The sequence below is a fragment of the Eucyclogobius newberryi genome, unplaced genomic scaffold (assembly GCF_026437365.1).
Source record: "Eucyclogobius newberryi isolate DKJ021-1_F unplaced genomic scaffold, fEucNew1.0.hap1 SCAF_6, whole genome shotgun sequence".
Taxonomy (NCBI): Eukaryota; Metazoa; Chordata; class Actinopteri; order Gobiiformes; family Gobiidae; genus Eucyclogobius; species Eucyclogobius newberryi.
In genome coordinates, this window is record NW_027316278.1 from 22272174 (window position 1) to 22293730 (window position 21557).

A 21557-nucleotide genomic window follows, 5' to 3' on the forward strand; every position below is an offset into this window, starting at 1 on the left:
TCAGAAGCACTTCTCAGACACAGAGTTGACCCTCTTGGTCAGTGCAGTCTGCTGTTTAACAGAGATGCAACAAATATCACAGCTTCATCACAGTTTCAGGAAATTGATCCGGTTTCTCCAGCCTTTTGCACTTGACATATTGTTATCTACTTGCACTAAACACCAGCACTACAACAATCAACAAGGCTTTAAAAGATCATTATAGGCCTGTTGTAGGTGAGCAGGAGCAGGAGAGGGACCGGCGGGCTGATGCCTCCCAAGACAAACAATTGGAGTTTCACAATATGACATGGCAAACCCACCATTTAATTCCTATTAATCAAGTAAATGATGCTTTGTGTCATTTATGCTTTTATGTGAATGTCACGTCCAGACAAGTCCCGTGGGTGCGGTGTTCACCACATCATTGAAATACACTCCATTTCAAACTAACCTTTGCTCTGAATGTGTTAGGCGTGCTGCAGAGCAATGGATATGATATTGTGCAATAAGTCTTCTTTTTTTTTACAATTGAATCAATTAAATCGCCTAGGACAGTTTTATAGTCACATTGTAAAAAAATGAAATAAAATGAAAAATGGTTGATGAAATATACATAAGTCACTGATTATAGACTCCTGTGTATTGCAGGAAACATATACGTTACAACATACGTTTTTTGCATTGGATAAAACTGCGTCTTATTAAAGTCTACACATTTTCTTGTACACTTTTATAATGGGCCTGATTTGGCCTGATATCTTTCTTTTAGGCTTATAGAGTCTGATACACGTCAAACTGATGCTACAGTCTCTAACATTATTGACCATGAAGTCCTGTAATAAGCTCAGGTGCTGCCCCCTTGTGGCTGTGATCAGCAGCGTGTCATTGGACTGTCACACAGTTGTTCTTTACAGCTTGGCTGCTGTTGTCCTGCTGTTTCCATCTTGTAATAACGCTGTTTCCTTGCACCAGTAAAGCCCGGAGGGAGAGAGTGTCTGTGGTCACTCCTGATGGCGCTCCCCTCATAAGAATGTCCGTTGACGTAGGCGTACGTACACAAACGCGCGTGCACCCTCTGCCCAACATGGCTGCCTCTGTTACACCGCTTCGCTCCTTCAGAATGTGCAGCCCACTGTATTTACACCATCACTGCTGCCGGGCCAACCTGCGGATACAGAGAAAATGTGAGTGCCAGTGGAGACGCGTGCACCAAGCGGCGACAAGGTAACAACGCAGCAATGAAATATTCCCGTAATACTTTAGTGAGATGGGCTTATATCTGCGGTCTGCCCGGTGAATGGTGCGTAACGTCACGTTCTGGAGGATGATGATGGTTGATTGACAGCAACGCTCACCATCCGACAGAGAGGCGCGCCTTCCTCACCCACTTCCTCTGGTTTCGGGTTCATTCACCCATCCACGGGCTGCAGTGGGACAAATGTGACCCTTTAGTCCCCTCACACAGCTTATATCCCATAGTCCTGTGTCCTATGCTGCAGGATGCTGCACTGCACTAATGTAACTGCTGTAGTTAGGCACATCACTGTGCTGTTCAGTGTTTAGGAGGCTTATTAACGTGTTATTATCGGTGTTATGTTCTTAATAACCCTTTTGTAGACAAGAAGCAGTGGTATTTTCTGGGAAAGTGTTGGCTCGACAGATCCAGAGAGAAATCCAGCGAGATGTGGAGGAGATGGTCGCTCAGGGCAACACCAGACCTCACCTAGCTGTGGTCATGGTGGGAGATGATCCGGCCAGTCAGACCTATGTCCGGAATAAAACTCGAGCTGCCAATATACTTGGTCAGAGAATATTTAAATCACATGGTATTGTACTCGGTCAAGCATGAGAAAATTAACAAATATTTTACCATCACCAGGAATATCAAGTGACACAGTTGTTCGGCCGAGCTCTGTCTCTCAAGAGGAGCTACTGGAGCTGATCGACAAAATGAACCGAGATTGGAGAGTTAGTGGCCTCTTGGTACAACTGCCTCTTCCTGGTAAACACATTTGCGACATATTCTTTATTTTATTAGCCTGTTACTGGAATGAAGTTATGGCTCAGCATAGGGCCTGAAAGTAGATCCAGGTAATGTTGTTTCATCCACTAACGCCTCAGTAACAATAGAATAAAGAAAACCACACCCAACCCTAATTATTAGTTAATTAGAATGTTTTTTTTAAATTAATCTTATGAAGTAGTAACATTGATTAAATAATAGATGCAATATCCAATGGGTTGCTGGCTCTGGTCAGTAGAATAAATCACACTACAAGAGTCCACAGATGAATTATAGTCAACATATTTTTAAATAATTGTGCAGAAAATATATGACGATACTTAGGATTCATTTTGGATCCTGTGTCTTCCTTCCCTGTAGAGCACATTAACGAGCGAGCCGTCTGTAATGCCATTGCTCCAGAGAAAGACGTGGATGGTTTCCATATTGTGAACATTGGGAAGTTGTGCCTGGACCAGAGATCCATGATTCCTGCCACTCCTGCTGCTGTGTGGGAGATCATCAAAAGAGCAGGTGGGAAAATGTCACACATATCAGGCATTCGTTTGTCATGTATTGTAGTTGGTGGATTTAAAGATATATGTCATTTTTTTGTTTTGTTTACAATTTCAGGTTATCTTGCTAATGTCTTTTACAGCCACTATAGGGCGTTCTAACATTTCAGGATCAGTTCATGCTGCAGCAACTGTCAGTTCCAATAGTAAATCTGTGGGGCTGTTGTTGTATTGGGGGTCAGGGGGGCAGATAGTGTTGTTGTTGTTGTTCTTGTTGAATCTTTTCTGGATTCAAAATCAAGAGACAGGAGAATGCGTTCCTTCAAACAAGGCATAAAATGAAGCCCTGGTCAGCTCCTGTAGTACTGGTCAATGGTTTAGAAGGTAATTACAGGCCGTGGCAGTATTTCATTCTGTGTGAAAAATAAAATGCTTTGGGGTTTTTTACAATTCAATTACATTTATTTTTGTTGCGTCCAAAATCACAACCGGCCTGCTAGAATTGTAAAACTGAAGAAGAAGAAAAAAGAAATTGCAATTTTTTTGATTTCGCAATTCATCCATTTACAGCACATATTTACGTTTATATTTATTATTTTATTATTATATTTAAAATTGTATAGGTGTAGGTTATAACTTACGGTATTGACTATGGTGTAATCCTCTTTAATTATTTATTAATTATTCAAGCAACGTTCATTTTGTCTTCTATATCCACAGACTTAGGTGAGTTAGGAGATGATCAAGTTATTGATTTTACATTTTTATTAAGGGGCAGTTAATCGATTTATCGTAACTAATCAATTATTGAAATATTTGTCATCTCATTAAGAGACCAAATAATCGTCAACTGACTCCAAAACATGCCTTAAGGTGAGAAAAGAGGTTTTATTGTCCAGACTGAGTGGGAATCACACTAAATGATATGGGAAATGTGTGCATTTTGAGGTTTTTGATGAAAACGCCCTTTTGCCTGTGAATAATATCCAGTATGTCCACATATGGCTTCAATTCAGATTTATCTGGGTCAAACTGTCGTTCTTAACAACTGATCAATTCATCAAACAAATCATCGCGAGACTAATCGAGTACCAACATAATCGTTAGTTGCAGCCCTACTCATTACTAGCAGTTAAAACTAACTGCATTTTGTTGGTATTATTTTTCTACAATTACCACATGAGGGGGTTAAAACATACTTGATCGTTTTCACAGGAATTGAAACAGTGGGCAAGAATGTGCTGGTCGCTGGCCGCTCCAAGAATGTTGGAATGCCCATTGCGATGTTGCTGCACACAGACCGCTACCATGAACGCCCGGGGGGTAAGAGTTTCTTCATCTTTTTGATACATTTACGGTCAATTCAGAGTATTGTGTAAACCATTTGACTGGATATTGCACTATTGGGATTTTTCAGATCAGAATTCTTTGTTTGGTTACAATCAACAGATAATGCTGATGGAATAGTGCCCAAAGGAAGAGCACAGAGTGTAGGAGGTGGGATACTGCCCAAAAAAGGGGATAGGAAGAAGGAGGGTCTTGGAAGAACTATGCAGGTGGATGAAGCAATATTTTATGACACGCAACTACCATCATGCTAACGTCAGACACTTTTGACTTACGTTAGCATTTTCAAACATCCAATTCAACATAAAATACAGTGTCTGCAAGACACTGTATTTTATACAGTGTCTTAAAGAGAAAACTCTTTAATGCTCAATAGCCAATTAGGTCGACACAGCATTGTCGTTAATTAGGACAAAACTGGGAAAAAGCCCAGAATGAACCCTGAACTAACCAGATTGTACTACAAATCTGGTATGACATAACCAAGCTTTAGTCTGAACCTCAGTTTATAATTTGTAAAGCCTTTGCCTCATCATTTGACACGTTTTATGCACAGAATGAAACGTCTGCTAAACAGATGATTTCAAATATTATGAAAAATGATAAAAGCTACTATAACCAAACTAAACAAACTAGCTACTATAACCAAACCATACATTGGTAAAACATGCTTTTGCTCTCTGGCTCATGATTAATGTAGGTCTAGGTCAGATCTGAGCCTCATAAATGTGCAGCGTGAATCATATTCTGCACATCATGAACCAGAAAGCAAAGGGTTTTTTTATTCCAACGTTCCAACCGTTGGAAGGATGTGATTTCTGCCGTGCATAAACTGGAATTATTACAAAACTAAAGAAAGCACACTTGTATTTCTAAGTTGTTCTTTTTTTAGGGTCCAAAGTCTTTAAATCTGTCTAGTTCCAGTTAGAGTCTAAATTAGTCAATTTTTCATCGTTCTGATATTAAATGGAATGGCAATGTCAAAAATAATCAGTGGCTCTTTGTTGATTTCAGTCCAATATTTCTGAGCAACAGGACAGTCCTTCACCCTGAACAGAATTCCCCCCAAACATGTGACTTTGTGGTCCTCCATTCTGATCTACATATATTTTCACATTCCATATGTCATTTAGGTTATTCAGATATTATTCTCCTTGAAAGTTCTGATTCATAAGCTTTAATAAATATTTCAATCAAAGAGTTATGGTAATTTATTAGTTTAATGTCTTGGTTACAATAATAATAATATTTTTTCTCCAAGCCAAAGGATTCTTTCAGCATATTAAAGCTGTGATTTTCTCTTACAATCTAAACAGACTTCAATCTTAAGTCGGTGCTGTAAGATTCACAACTTTGATCATAAACCCACCAATTTAAGATTCAGTTTTTAATACTTTGTTTAGGTAAATGTTTTGAGTCGTTCTTTCTATGTTTTTCCACATCCTCCAAATGACTCAACCGTTTGTCATCCATCAGTGAGGCTTGCACAGAAACCCCCACATTCTATTATTATTAGGCCTGAGCGCCACAAGCTGGCGAGAGGCCTATTAATCTCGTAAGGCTGTGCAAAGCACGGCTGCGAAAGTGCGCACGTAGTGCGCACGCCCACTTCCAAACACTCACTAACGCACTCCTTCACTCATGCACGCCCCGTGCATACTAATTAGTAGTAGGAAAATGGAACATTACCGTTGTAAACGGGCGAAGCCCGTGCAAAAGTGCGCACTAAACGAGCACTTTACATTGGGATGCACTTTACATTGGGATGACTCATTTGCGCTAAGTACCTCACGAATACGTTCCCCATCTCTTGCATGTTCCGTGCATATAAGCATGTAATGCAAAAATTTAACATTATTACTGTATAGAGGGCCAAAAACACAAAGTGGGCGGAGCCCACTCAAAATTAACGAAAGTACCCGTCAGTGACCAGGGACCCACACCATGAGGTAGGAAAGCGCGAGCGCTTTCCGAAAATGTATAGTTTATGATATTTGAAAAATGGGAAACATTGTTTTCGCATCGGAATATGTAGGCCCGAGCCCCAGCAGGGCGGAGGGCCTATTGCTCCCGCAACGCTGCCTTCGGCAGCGTTGCAACTGTCTGACTAAACATGCGGGCACAGCCCGCATGTTTGGTACCCCGTCGCCCCTGGCAAGTACAGTGAACTAGCCCATGCCGAAGGCATGGATCATGCATACTTACTCCTGCTATGACAGAAATATTCAACAATGAGTGAATGGGCGTAGCGCGAAGCGCTGCATTCCTCCAAAAACCCTCCTGGCATCGTCCCGTACGCGAGAATTCATGCCGCAGGCATAGGCCATGCTTGTATCTGCTCAAATCAATGGAAGTCTATGGGGAGTGGGCGGGGCATCCCGACGGAATAGGGAGTGACGAGCGTGTAAGCGCTCGTAATGATGATTCCACCCCATGGCGGCATCGGGAAGGCTTAGAGCTTTCAAACGATGTATAATTTGTTGTTATAGTGGAAACTGCTATATTGTTTTTGCTAAAAATATTATTAGGCCCGAGCGCCACAAGCTGGCGAGAGGCCTATTAGTCTCGTAAGGCCGTGCGAAGCACGGCTGCGAAAGTGCGCACGAAATATAGCGCGAAGCGCTCGCCCACTTCCAAACACTCACTAACGCACTCCTCCACTCATGCACGCCCCGTGCATACTAATTAGTTGTAGGAAAATGGAACATTACCGTTGTAAACGGGCGAAGCCCGTGCAAAAGTTCGCACTAAACGAGCACTTTACATTGGCGGTCGTCATCCCCATATAAAGCACTCATTTGCGCTAAGTAGCTCACGAATACGTTCCCCATCTCTTGCATGTTCCGTGCATATAAGCATGTAATGCAAAAATTGAACATTATTACTGTATAGAGGGCCAAAAACACAAAGTGGGCGGAGCCCACTCAAAATTATCGAAAGTACCCGTCAGTGACCAGGGACCCACACCATGAGGTAGGAAAGCGCGAGCGCTTTCCGAAAATGTATAGTTTATGATATTTGAAAAATGGGAAACATTGTTTTCGCATCGGAATATTATTCTTTCTTTCTTTCTTCTTCTTCTTCTTCTTCTCGGGACCAACCCCCCTATTTTTCACCCAGTGAACATTGACGAAAAGTCACAAAAATTTGCACACCTCTAAAAATCGTGCCTCTCTACATTCTGGCTATTTCCCTTTTCTAAAATAAAAAAAATTGGCGCGTCAGCGCCACCAAATGTACCAAAAATGCATTGAGAGATGGGAAATGACCCAAAAAAAATCTGATCGTAGAATCATGAAATTTGGCGCAGAGGTAGATGGTGACAAGAGAAGTAAAAAATATTATTACGGCAACGCCGTCCCCCGAACCAAATGTCGGCCATATTGCTTCAAAAATGGCTAAACATGACTTCGGAGTTTTTCCAAACGTCGTACTTTTACGAACTCCTCCAAGGGCGTTGGCCCTAAAAAGCTGAAATTTGGTGAAAATGCTACTGAGGAGTGGGACATCAAAAGTTATCCAAATTACATTGATACCTCTCACGGTCTCGGTGCGGCGAAGCCGCAAACTGTAGCTAGAATTTCAGAAATCTCCCATATTTAAAATTTCTGCCGTTTGCGCAGATAAAGTCCGAATTGCGTCAAATTAGAATCAGTTGTTAAACTCTTTGCCCTAAACCTACTTGAAGTGAAATAAATTCATTTGGCGCCACAGCGCCCCCTACAGCTTTTATATGGAGGTTAAATGTTTAGTTTTGCGAAATTATATGAAATTTGACACACAACTCAATTTTGGCACCCCCATCAAAAAAGTCAATGAGACCCATGTCATAATTGTTATGGCGTTGCCGTAACGATGATCGAAACCTTTCATGTTAATCCAATGGGGAAATCGCCAGAACATGTTTACACTTTAGACTTTCACAAACTCCTCCCAGGGCGTTAGACATATTAACCTGAAATTTGGTGAGACTCATCTTCAGGACCATCAAAAGTTATCCACATTTTCATTCAAAGAGTCACGGTGTCTGTGCGGCGAAGCCGCACATTTTGCCAAGAATTCAAAATAAAATAGCTTTTTGATGGTAAAACAAAGGGGAGAAGATGTGACAGCGTCACAGATTCAGCAGTAGGCGTAATAAAAGGACAATTGGGGCACGTTAGCGCCCCCTCCTCTTGCGGCGTGGCGGCGGTGTGGCGGCGGCGTGGCGAGGGCCGATCATTGCCGCTTGCGGCTATATTTTTTCTTGTTCTTCATCGCTTTGAACTCTAATTTGACCCCCTGAACATGCTCAAAAACTCACCAAACTTTACCCAAAATTCAGAATCGGCGAAAAATTTAGTTTTTTCTGGGCCATTTTTTTTTCCGTTAAAAAATGGCGCGGCAGCGCCACCGACAAAAGTCAAAATACATTGCGCCTATGGGAGACGCCCCGAGGTCAACTTTGTCGTAGAGCTACGAAATTCGGAACACACATTCCTCTCGTGAGGACAAAAAAAAAATATTATTGTGGCCACGCCCCCAGATTTACCCTATGGCCGCCATCTTCCATTGAAAATGAAAACACGCTGTGTTAGCCATTTTGTTCACGTCAAACTTTGACGAACTCCTCCTAGGGCGTTTTGCCCACCGACTTCAAAATCGGCGTACGTCCTCTGGACAAGTGGGGCATCTAAAGTTATCCAATTTTTTGAGATACCTTTTACGGTCTGTGTGAGGCGCAGCCGCAAAGTTGGACAACTTATTTTGGAATATTGCAGATCTAAAAATTGCTCCCATTTGATCAAAACAAGTCCGATTAGGACCAAATTTGAATCAGTTGTTAAACTTTCTAGTTTGGACCAGTTTAGGCTGACAAAATTGAAATGGCCGCGATAGCGCCCCCTACAGAGTGACCTTTAAATTAACATTGAAGGTCAAAAATTAGTTTTACCAAAATTGTCTAAACTTTACCCAAAATTCTATTTTGCCGTCCCGATCACAAAAGCCAATCAGACAAATGCCTTAATTTTTACGGCGTAGTCGTAGCAATGACAGAAACATCCCATGTTATCCCTATGGGAAAACCACAAAATCTCTCAAATTACCACATTTTTATGTTTCACACTTTAACGAACTCCTCCTAGTGCGTTTTGCCCACCAACCTCAAAATCGGTGTACGTCCTCTAGACAAGTGGGGCATCTAAAGTTATCCAAATTTTAAGGATAACTTTTACGGTCTCTGTGCGACGGAGCCGCAAACGTTTCCCAGAATTCTGACTATTTGGCCTTCAGAGTAGCCTATAAACAATAGAGTTTTTCCAAATGACATGACATTTTGCACAAAATTCTCAATTGCCATCCCCAAAATAAAAGTATGAGAGCCAAAGTCATATTTTGTACAGCGTAGCCGTAGCGATGACAGAAACATCCCATGTTATCCCTATGGGGAAACCGCAAAATCTCTAAAATGACCAGATTTTTACACTTCACACTTTAAGAAACTCCTCCTAGGGCGAAAGCCCGATCAAGTTGATATTTGGGGAGAATCATCTACACAAGCGGGGCATCAAAAGTTATCCATATTTTGATTTTAAGTACTAGGGTCTCTGTGCGGTAGAGCCGCAAATATATGTCACAAATGGGAAAAACGCCAAATCCTTGAAATGTTCACATTTACGCTTCACACTTTAATGAAGTCCTCTGTGGGCAATAGCTCGATCAAGCTCATATTTTGGGAAAATAATCTACACAAGCGGAGCATCAAAAGTTATCCATATTTTTATTCCAAGTGTCACAGTCTCTGTGCGCTGGAGCTGCACATTTGACCGACATTTGTGTTCATTTGCACTGGTTAAGCACAGCATTGTACATGTACAATGTGTCGCTGTCTTAGTTCTTAGACAATTGCGTTAGCGCCATCTCTGTAAAATGCAGAGAGCAGAGTCGGAAGGCCGGCGGCCCGCGAGGGCCGTTGGATGCCGCTTGCGGCTTTAATTTTTCTTGTTCTTCATCGCTTTGAACTCTAATTTGACCCCCTGAACATGCTCAAAAACTCACCAAACTTTGCCCAAAATTCAGAATCGGCGAAAAATTTTGTTTTTTCTGGGCCATTTTTTTTTTCCTAAAAAAATTGCGCGACAGCGCCACCGACAAAAGTCAAAATACATTGCGCCTATGGGAGACGCCCCGAGGTCAACTTTGTCGTAGAGCTACGAAATTCGGAACACGCATTCCTCTTGTGAGGACAAAAAAAAAATATTATTGTGGCCACGCCCCCAGACTTACCTTATGGCCGCCATCTTCCTTTGAAAATGAAAACACGCTGTGTTAGCCATTTTGTTCACGTCAAACTTTGACGAACTCCTCCTAGGGCGTTTTGCCCACCGACTTCAAAATCGGCGTACGTCCTCTGGACAAGTGGGGGATCTAAAGTTATCCAATTTTTTGAGATACCTCTTACGGTCTGTGTGCGGCGCAGCCGCAAAGTTGGACAACTTATTTTGGGATATTGCAGATCTAAAAATTGTTCCCATTTGATCAAAACAAGTCCGATTAGGACCAAATTTGAATCAGTTGTTCAACTTTCTAGTTTGGACCAGTTTATGATGACAAAATTGAAATGGGCGCGATAGCGCCCCCTACAGAGTGACCTTTAAATTAACATTGAAGGTCAAAAATTAGTTTTACCAAAATTTTCTAAACTTTACCCAAAATTCTATTTTGGCGTCCCGATCAAAAAAGCCAATCAGACAAATGCCTTAATTTTTACGGCGTAGTCGTAGCGATGACATAAACCTCCCATGTTATCCCTATGGGAAAACCGCTAAATCTCTCGAATATCCACATTTTTCTGTTTCACACTTTAACGAACTCCTTCTAGTGCGTTTTGCCCACCAACCTCAAAATCGGTGTACGTCCTCTAGACAAGTGGGGCATCTAAAGTTATCCAAATTTTAAGGATAGCTTTTACGGTCTCTGTGCGACAGAGCCGCAAACGTTTCCCAGAATTCTGACTATTTGGCCTTCAGAGTGGCCTATACACAATAGAGTTTTTCCAAATGACATGATATTTTGCACAAAATTCTAATTTGCCATCCTGATCATAAAAGTATGAGAGACAAAGTCATATTTTGTACGGCGTAACCGTAGCCATGACAGAAATATCCCATGTTATCCTTATGGGAAAATCGCGAAATCCCTCAAATCACCACATTTTTACGCTTCACACTTTAACAAACTCCTCCTAGGGCGATTGTCCGATCAAACTCATATTTAGGGAAAATCATCTATACAAGCGGGGCATCAAAACTTATCCATATTTTTATTCTAAGTGCTACGGTCTCTGTGTGGCGGACCCGCAAATATATGTCAGAAATGGGAAAACAGCGAAATCTCTAAAATGACCACATTTTTACGCTTCACACTTTAACAAACTCCTCCTAGGGCGATAGCTCGATCAAGTTCATATTTGGGGGAAATCATCTACACAAAGGAAGCATCAAAAGTTAGTCATATTTTGATTCTAAGTGCTACGGTCTCTGTGCCGTGGAGCTGCAAATATACTGTCACAAATGGGAAAAACGCTAAATCTATGAAATGTTCAAATTTATGCTTCACACTTTAACAAACTCCTCCGTGGGCAATAGCTCGATCAAGCTTTACTTTGGGAAATATCATCTACACAAGCGCGGCATCAAAAGTTATCCATATTTATATTTTAAGTGCTACGGTCTCTGTGCGGCGGCGCAGCAAATTTGACTGACACTTGTGTTGATTTGCACTGGATTGGCCATGTCCAATGTGTCTCCGTCTGTCAAGTTCTTTTTTAATTCAACACAATAAGGGCGCCATCTTTATCAAGTCGAAAGCGCAGAGTCGGAAGGCCGGCGGCCCGCGAGGGCCGTTGGATGCCGCTTGCGGCTTTAATTAGGCCCGAGCCCCAGCAGGGGGAGGGCCTATTGCTCCCGCAACGCTGCCGAAGGCAGCGTTGCAACTGTCTGACCAAACATGCGGGCGCAGCCCGCATGTTTGGTACCCCGTCGCCCCTGGCAAGTACAGTGAACTAGCCCATGCCGAAGGCATGGATCATGCATACTTACTCCTGCTATGACAGAAATAGTCAACAATTAGTGAATGGGCGTAGCCCATTCACTAATTGTTGACAACAGCAGCGCGAAGCGCTGCATTCCTCCAAAAACCCTCCTGGCATCGTCCCGTATGCGAGAATCCATGCCGCAGGCATGGGCCATGCTTGTATCTGCTCAAATCAATGGAAGTCTATGGGGAGTGGGCGGGGCATCCCGACGGAATAGGGAGTGACGAGCGCATAAGCGCTCGTAATGATAATTCCACCCCATGGCGGCATCGGGAAGGCTTAGAGCTTTCAAACGATGTATCATTTGTTGTTATAGTAAAAACGGCTATATTGTTTTTGCTAAAAATATTATTAGGCCCGAGCCCCAGCAGGGGGAGGGCCTATTGCTCCCGCAACGCTGCCGAAGGCAGCGTTGCAACTGTCTGACCAAACATGCGGGCGCAGCCCGCATGTTTGGTACCCCGTCGCCCCTGGCAAGTACAGTGAACTAGCCCATGCCGAAGGCATGGATCATGCATACTTACTCCTGCTATGACAGAAATAGTCAACAATTAGTGAATGGGCGTAGCCCATTCACTAATTGTTGACAACAGCAGCGCGAAGCGCTGCATTCCTCCAAAAACCCTCCTGGCATCGTCCCGTATGCGAGAATCCATGCCGCAGGCATGGGCCATGCTTGTATCTGCTCAAATCAATGGAAGTCTATGGGGAGTGGGCGGGGCATCCCGACGGAATAGGGAGTGACGAGCGCGTAAGCGCTCGTAATGATAATTCCACCCCATGGCGGCATCGGGAAGGCTTAGAGCTTTCAAACGATGTATCATTTGTTGTTATAGTAAAAACGGCTATATTGTTTTTGCTAAAAATATTATTATTATTATTATTAGGCCCGAGCCCCAGCAGGGCAGAGGGCCTATTGCTCCCGCAACGCTGCCGAAGGCAGCGTTGCAACTGTCTGACCAAACATGCGGGCGCAGCCCGCATGTTTGGTGCCCCGTCGCCCCTGGCAAGTACAGTGGACTAGCCCATGCCGAAGGCATGGATCATGCATACTTACTCCTGCTATGACAGAAATAGTCAACAATTTGTGAATGGGCTACGCCCATTCACAAATTGTTGACAACAGCAGCGCGAAGCGCTGCATTCCTCCAAAAACCCTCCTGGCATCGTCCTGTACGCGAGAATCCATGCCGCAGGCATGGGCCATGCTTGTATCTGCTCAAATCAATGGAAGTCTATGGGGAGTGGGCGGGGCATCCCGACGGAATGGGGAGTGACCAGCGCGTAAGCGCTCGTAATGATGATTCCACCCCATGGCGGCATGGGGAAGGCTTAGAGCTTTCAAACGATGTATAATTTGTTGTTATAGTGGAAACGGCTATATTGTTTTTGCTAAAAATATTATTATTTTTATTTTTCTTGTTCTTCTGCTTTTTGATCTCTAATTTGACCCCCTGAACATGCTCAAAAACTCACCAAACTTTGCCCAAAATTCAGAATCGGCGAAAAATTTGATTTTTTTCTGGGCCATTTTTTTTTTCGTTAAAAAATGGCGCGACAGCGCCACCGACAAAAGTCAAAATACATTGCGCCTATGGGAGACGCCCCGAGGTCAACTTTGGCGTAAAGCTACAAAATTCGGGACACGCATTCCTCTCGTGAGGACGAACAAAAAAAAACATTGTGGCCACGCCCCCAGACTTACCCTATGGCCACCATCTTCCTTTGAAAATGAAAATACGCTGTGTTAGTCATTTTGTTCACGTCAAACTTTGACGAACTCCTCCTAGGGCGTTTTGCCCACCGACTTCAAAATCGGCGTACGTCCTCTGGACAAGTGGGGCATCTAAAGTTATTCAATTTTTTAAGATACCTTTAACGGTCTGTGTGCGGCGCAGCCGCAAAGTTGGACAACTTATTTTGGAATATTGCAGATCTAAAAATTGCTCCCATTTGATCAAAACCAGTCCGATTAGGACCAAATTTGAATCAGTTGTTAAACTTTCTAGTTTGGACCAGTTTAGGCTGACAAAATTGAAATGGCCGCGATAGCGCCCCCTACAGAGTGACCTTTAAATTAACATTGAAGGTCAAAAATTAGTTTTACCAAAATTGTCTAAACTTTACCCAAAATTCTATTTTGCCGTCCCGATCACAAAAGCCAATCACAAAAATGCCTAAATTTTTACGGCGTAGTCGTAGCGATGACAGAAACCTCCCATGTTATCCCTATGGGAAAACCGCAAAATCTCTCAAATTACCACATTTTTATGTTTTACACTTCAACGAACTCCTCCTAGTGCGTTTTGCCCACCAACCTCAAAATCGGTGTACGTCCTCTAGACAAGTGGTGCATCTAAAGTTATCCAAATTTTAAGGATAACTTTTACGGTCTCTGTGCGACGGAGCCGCAAACGTTTCCCAGAATTCTGACTATTTGGCCTTCAGAGTGGCCTATAAACAATAGAGTTTTTCCAAATGACATGACATTTTGCACTAAATTCTAATTTGCCATCCTGATCATACAAGTATGAGAGCCAAAGTCATATTTTGTACGGCGTAACCGTAGCGTTGACAGAAACATCCCATGTTATCCTTATGGGAAAATCGTAGAATCGCTCAAATCACCACATTTTTACACTTCACACTTTAACAAACTCCTCCTAGGGCGAATGTCCGATCAAGCTCATATTTGGGGAAAATCATCTACACAAGCGGGCCATCAAAACTTATCCATATTTTGATTCTAAGTGCTACGGTCTCTGTGTGGCGGACCCGCAAATATATGTCAGAAATGGGAAAACAGCGAAATCTCCAAAATGACCACATTTTCACGCTTCACACTTTCACCAACTCCTCCTAGGGCGATTGCCCGATCAAGCTCATATTTGGGGAAATCATCTACACAAATGGGGCATCAAAAGTTATCCATATTTTGATTTTAAGTGCTACGGTCTCTGTGCCGTGGAGCTGCAAATATACTGTCACAAATGGGAAAAACGCCAAATCCTTGAAATGTTCACATTTATGCTTCACACTTTAATGAACTCCTCTGTGGGCAATAGCTCGATCAAGCTCATATTTGGGAAAAATAATCTACACAAGCGGAGCATCAAAAGTTATCCATATTTTTATTCCAAGTGTCACGGTCTCTGTGCGCTGGAGCTGCACATTTGACCGACATTTGTGTTCATTTGCACTGGTTAAGCACAGCATTGTACATGTCCAATGTGTCGCTGTCTTAGTTCTTAGACAATTGCGTTAGCGCCATCTCTGTAAAATGCAGAGAGCAGAGTCGGAAGGCCGGCGGCCCGCGAGGGCCGTTGGATGCCGCTTGCGGCTTTAATTTTTCTTGTTCTTCTTCAGCGCTTTGATCTCTAATTTGACCCCCTGAACATGCTCAAAAACTCACCAAACTTTGCCCAAAATTCAGAATCGGTGAAAAATTTTATTTTTTCTGGGCCATTTTTTTTTTCGTTAAAAAATGGCGCGACAGCGCCACCGACAAAAGTCAAAATACATTGCGCCTATGGGAGACGCCCCGAGGTCAACTTTGGCGTAAATCTACGAACTTCGGGACACGCATTCCTCTCGTGAGGACAAACAAAAAAAAACATTGTGGCCACGCCCCCAAACTTACCCTATGGCCGCCATCTTCCTTTGAAAATGAAAACAAGCTGAGTTAGCCATTTTGTTTACGTCAAACTTTGACGAACTCCTCCTAGGGCGTTTTGCCCACCGACTTCAAAATCGGCGTACGTCCTCTGGACAAGTGGGGCATCTAAAGTTATTCAATTTTTTGAGATACCTTTTACGGTCTGTGTGCGGCGCAGCCGCAAAGTTGGACAACTTATTTTGGAATATTGCAGGTCTAAAAATTGCTCCCATTTGATCAAAACCAGTCCGATTAGGACCAAATTTGAATCAGTTGTTAAACTTTCTAGTTTGGACCAGTTTAGGCTGACAAAATTGAAATGGCAGTGATAGCGCCCCCTACAGAGTGACCTTTAAATTAACATTGAAGGTCAAAAATTAGTTTTACCAAAATTGTCTAAACTTTACCCAAAATTCTATTTTGCCGTCCCGATCACAAAAGCCAATCACAAAAATGCCTAAATTTTTACGCCGTAGTCGTAGCGATGACAGACACCTCCCATGTTATCCCTATGGGAAAACCACAAAATCTCTCAAATTACCACATTTTTATGTTTTACACTTTAACGAAGTCCTCCTAGTGCGTTTTGCCCACCAACCTCAAAATCGGTGTACGTCCTCTAGACAAGTGTTGTATCTAAAGTTATCCAAATTTTAAGGATAACTTTTACGGTCTTTGTGCGACGGAGCCGCAAACGTTTCCCAGAATTCTGACTATTTGGCCTTCAGAGTGGCCTATAAACAATAGAGTTTTTCCAAATGACATGATATTTTGAACAAAATTCTAATTTGCCATCCTGATCATAAAAGTATGAGAGCCAAAGTCATATTTTGTACGGCGTAACCGTAGCGTTGACAGAAACATCCCATGTTATCCTTATGGGAAAATCGTAGAATCGCTCAAATCACCACATTTTTACGCTTCACACTTTAATGAACTCCTCCTAGGGCGATTGTCCGATCAAGTTCATATTTGGAGAATATCATCTACACAAGCGGGGCATCAAAACTTACCCATATTTTGATTCTAAGTGCTACGGTCTCTGTGTGGCGGACCCGCAAATATATGTCAGAAATGGGAAAACAGCAAAATCTCTAAAATCACCACATTTTTACGCTTCACACTTTAACGAACTCCTCCTAGGGCGATTGCCCGATCAAGCTCATATTTGGGGAAAATCATCTACACAAACGGGGCATCAAAAGTTATCCATATTTTGATTTTAAGTGGTACGGTCTCTGTGCCGTGGAGCTGCAAATATACTGTCACAAATGGGAAAAACGCCAAATCCTTGAAATGTTCACATTTACGCTTCACACTTTAACAAACTCCTCCGTGGGCAATAGCTCGATCAAGCTTTACTTTGGGAAAAATCATCTACACAAGCGGGGCATCAAAAGGTATCCATATTTTTATTCCAAGTGCTACGGTCTCTGTGCGGCGGCGCAGCAAATTTGACTGACACTTGTGTTCATTTGCACTGGATTGGCCATGTCCAATGTGTCGCCGTCTGTCAAGTTCTTTTTTTATTCAAGACACAATAAGGGCGCCATCTTTATCAAGTCGAAAGCGCAGAGTCGGAAGGCCGGCGGCCCGCGAGGGCCGTTGGATGCCGCTTGCGGCTTTAATTATTATTATTTTTCTTGTTCTTCTTCAGCGCTTTGATCTCTAATTTGACCCCCTGAACATGCTCAAAAACTCACCAAACTTTGCCCAAAATTCAGAATCGGTGAAAAATTTTATTTTTTCTGGGCCATTTTTTTTTTCGCTTGCGGCTTTAATATTCTTTCTTTCTTCTTTCTTTCTTTCTTTCTTTCTTCTCGGGACCAACCCCCCTATTTTTCACCCAGTGAACATTAACGAAAAGTCACAAAAAATTGCACACCTCTAAAAATCGTGCCTCTCTACATTCTGGCTATTTCCCTTTTCTAAAATAAAAAAAATTGGCGCGTCAGCGCCCCCAAATGTACCAAAAATGCATTGAGAGATGGGAAAGGACCCAAAAAAAATCTGATTGTAGAATCATGAAATTTGGCGCAGAGGTAGATGGTGACAAGAGAAGTAAAAAATATTATTACGGCAACGCCGTCCGCCCAACCAAATGTCGGCCATATTGCTTCAAAAATGGCTAAACATGACTTCGGAGTTTTTCCAAACGTCGTACTTTTACGAACTCCTCCCAGGGCGTTGGCCCTAAAAAGCTGAAATTTGGTGAAAATGCTACTGAGGAGTGGGACATCAAAAGTTATTCAAATTTCATTGATACCTGTCACGGTCTTTGTGCGGCGAAGCCGCAAACTTTAGCAAGAATTTCAGAAATCTCCCAAATTTTACATTTCTGCCGTTTGCGCAGATAAAGTCTGAATTGCGTCAAATTACAATCAGTTGTTAAACTCTTTGCCCTAAACCTACTTGAAGTGAAATAAATTAATTTGGAGCCACAGCGCCCCCTACAGATTTTATATGGAGGTTAAATGTTTAGTTTTGCGAAATTATATGAAATTTGACACACAACTCAATTTTAGCATCCCCATCAAAAAAGTCAATGAGACCCATGTCATAATTGTTATGGCGTTGCCGTAACGATGACCGAAACCTTCCATGTTATTCCAATGGGGAAATCGCCAGAACATGTTTACACTTTAGACTTTCACGAACTCCTCTTAGGGCGTTAGCCCTATTAACCTGAAATTTGGTGAGACTCATCTTCAGGGGTGGACCGTCAAAAGTTATCCACATTTTTATTCAAAGAGTCACGGTGTCTGTGCGGCAAAGCCGCACATTTTGCCAAGAATTCAAAATAAAATAGCTTTTTGATGGTAAAACAAAGGGGAGAAGATGTGACAGCGTCACAGATTCAGCAGTAGGCGTAATAAAAGGACAATTGGGGCGCGTTAGCGCCCCCTCCTCTTGCGGCGGCTTGGCGAGGGCCGATCATTGCCGCTTGCGGCTATATTTATCATTATTATTCTATGTGTTGGTGATGAGTAACTACTGCCCAAACACTCCAAATATACTGCTGAAGAAGAAGAATATGTGCACGAGCTAAAAGAGTGACAGGTCGGGCCTAAGTCTCAGCTCAGAGTCTCATTCTCATGTGCTCCGGAGTGACAAAGCTTTGCTGCCTATGTTACTATGGTGATTTAGCCAAGTACAAGTGCGAACTCCCACCCAGAAACTTGTACTTGAACTGATTTACCTTTAGGTGATGCCAGTGTGACCATCACTCACAGATGTACGCCGAGGGAACACCTGAAGGAGCTGGCCAACCTGGCGGATATCATCATCGCAGCTGCAGGTCAGGACTTTTCAAATACTACATGTACTTGCCTGTGGGGCTTGAACCGATACGGGGATTTGCGGGGCCGTCCCAAAATCAATGTTTAGTTTTGTTTGTGTGTAAGAATGTCACGAATATAGTATTAATCGATAAAGCTTTTTATTTTTAGGTCACGATATAAGCTTAAGCAAAATTTGAACTCAAATTCAACACTAAGGAATCGGCTTGATGTAATGACAGCACATTTTTAAAGACTAAATATTTTCTTTATATTACCACATGGTCTTATACTAGTTCTGAAAGCTCAAGATACTTCTAAAACTTTTCAGGAAAGGTGAGGTTTTGTCCTGTTGACGTGATTTGTCCAGTATCGATACTTCAAATGAGGTTTGACATCGATTAGTATCTCATTTTCAATACTTTTGACAACCCTAAAAAATGTTTTACAGAAATCTACTAACAAAAGAATCATGAAAAAGATGAATTAAGCAGTTAATACATATCTTAATGTTACTTTTAATCAGACTGTGTATGTCAGAAAGTTTTTGCATTTTTCATAATGCTGGTCACACTGAAGGAGTGGTAATGTATCAGACAAAGGAAATGAATATGAATGTGTGTGACTTGGTAACCGCAACACAAACGTTTAACGTTCTTTTGTGTCATCTTTATTTGTGTGCAGGCGTCCCTGGACTTATAACTGCTGATATGGTAAAGGAAGGTGCGGCCGTTATTGACGTGGGCATAAACCGCATTCACGACCCCAAAACCGGAAAGCTCCGACTCATAGGAGACGTAGACTTTGAAGGCATGTTAAAGATCTACTTCCATTGTATTTGTGTATTATTTTAGAAGCAATAGAAGAAAACAACTCTTTGTTTTGACTTGTTGCAGGTGTGAAGCAGAAAGCAGGTTTTATCACTCCTGTCCCTGGAGGCGTGGGTCCAATGACTGTCGCCATGCTGATGAAAAATACTGTGAAAGCTGCGAGAAATGCACTGACACACTAGAGACATGCATTGTTCACATATTTATCAAAGAATGGACACTACAATCAATATCACATACATGCAATTCAAACAAACACGCATCCTTCCACAAACATGTATTTCATTTGCATGTACATATTGACATTGCCTCAACTCATCTGCTGGAAAACATACTTGATATTGTACATTATTGATTTATTTATTTCAGTTATTTATTCAAAGGTTACATTTTTACCAAATCAAATTAATATTTTTTCTACTGAGGTTGTTTTGTTCGGAGCATTTCGGATTGACTGGATTTTATCATTGAAATAAATGCTGTGCCAACATTAAACCTGGGGTACTCGACTTTGTCCTCTCGCTAATTTAGTTTTATATTCCCCCAGAAAGTACAGTAAACGCAGCAAATCAGATCTCTCCTCATTGTCTGAATCCAATAATAGAAAAAAAAATGTAATCTCTTGTAAAGTTGGAAGCAAGAGACAGAAGCAGCGCTCTGATTGACTGCACTGTGGTGGTTGTGAGGGATAGGAACTAGTTAGATAGCTATAAATACTCCTTGAAAATGACTTTAGGGTTCCAACAATAGATAAGAAAAGATTCAGGTGAAATATAACTAATTCCTATCTATATTATTTGAATCTTCTAAATCCAGGCCCTGGAGCAGAGCCGTTATAGTTCATGGAGGTAAATGTATGTCATGTTCTATGTCTGTGGATTTTTTCAGCCTTTGGGACAAAATAACCCAGCTTTAAGTTTGTTTACTTTTTACAAGCCTTTTACTGACATTTCAAACCCACCAGAAAACAATCACAGCCAAGTCACTCGGCAAACCTCTCACCTCTAAAACCAAACGTCTTTTAACAGAACAGTCTCTGCGTTTGTGTTCTGCTGGTTTCTCTGAGCCCGTCGTGTGTCTCCGAGGCCTGTCCGGACACGCACGCCGTCAAGTGAAACTGGGGAAAGGAAATTATGTGATTTATTCGGAAGGAAAAGCTTTTATTCTCATAAATGGTGCCACTCGCTGATTGGTCCGTAGCTTTCCTGCGTGCGCTATATAAAATCCGTCAAAACCTGTTACACTTCACCCTCTCGAAGCTGCAAACCACAGACGTCACTATGCTCACCGCAAGTCAGAGAAGCTCCAGAACAGGTGAGGGAATTGCTTTTGAGAAATGCTCGCTTTACCTCTGTGGCATTGTCAAACTAATGCTCTTCATTTTGTCTCATTCACAAGCTCTCCTTCCAGTTCTGCTCGTGCTGTTCTTATTTTCTGTGTGTCAGACTGTGGCATTCACCGACACCAACCGAACGGCATCATCTCCAGCGGAAACAAACTCATCCATGAGCGCAGACCTCAACAACAGTACGTTTCTGTTACTTAGTTAATTCAGCTTATTCTTTTATCTGTGGGGAAAAAAAGAAGGATTAATAAATAGCAATAGCTTTCAAATGTGGAGCAAAATGTGTGAGACGAGTACTCGACTGTGGCCTTGAAACGTTTGTAGCTCTTTTGTCACAATGAACCAAACCAACAAAGAGAAATATAGTATATTATATAGAATAGTATAGAAGTATATTTTGAATTGATTTACTCTTTCTTCCACAGGTATGGTTGGGAAAGCGAACAGACCATGCGGTGTAGAAAATGGAAACTTCTGTCTAAATGGAGGCCAGTGCTATTACTTACAGGACAGAAGTGAACCATCA

General features: G+C 42.1%; 2 protein-coding genes across 3 annotated transcripts in view; one reads left to right on the forward strand and one right to left on the reverse strand.

Annotated features, from left to right (window-relative positions):
• The window catches only part of lipg (lipase, endothelial), a 74517-nt gene that overhangs the window by 43438 nt on the left and 9522 nt on the right, over window positions 1-21557 (reverse strand). The window lies entirely within an intron of this gene.
• LOC140347341 (bifunctional methylenetetrahydrofolate dehydrogenase/cyclohydrolase, mitochondrial-like) lies at window positions 1000-20181 on the forward strand. 2 transcript variants are annotated; one of them, XM_072433756.1, is made up of 8 exons: window positions 1000-1206; window positions 1600-1784; window positions 1862-1984; window positions 2366-2518; window positions 3715-3822; window positions 18784-18876; window positions 19541-19666; window positions 19753-20181. In XM_072433756.1, the coding sequence occupies exons 1-8, from the start codon at window positions 1013-1015 to the stop codon at window positions 19866-19868; spliced, it is 1098 nt and encodes a 365-aa protein (XP_072289857.1). In that variant the 5' UTR covers window positions 1000-1012; the 3' UTR covers window positions 19869-20181. The 2 variants fall into 2 exon arrangements, with proteins under 2 accessions (XP_072289857.1, XP_072289858.1); XM_072433757.1 differs by having other exon boundaries at window positions 1004-1166.

Bases quoted from the DNA above. Each gene is read 5' to 3' on its own strand.
- LOC140347341 (XM_072433756.1), top strand. From the start codon at position 1,013: ATGTCCGTTGACGTAGGCGTACGTACACAAACGCGCGTGCACCCTCTG. The intron at 3,823-18,783 runs GTAAGAGTTTCT...ATTTACCTTTAG, and splicing joins CTACCATGAACGCCCGGGGG to GTGATGCCAGTGTGACCATC. The intron at 18,877-19,540 runs GTCAGGACTTTT...ATTTGTGTGCAG, and splicing joins TATCATCATCGCAGCTGCAG to GCGTCCCTGGACTTATAACT.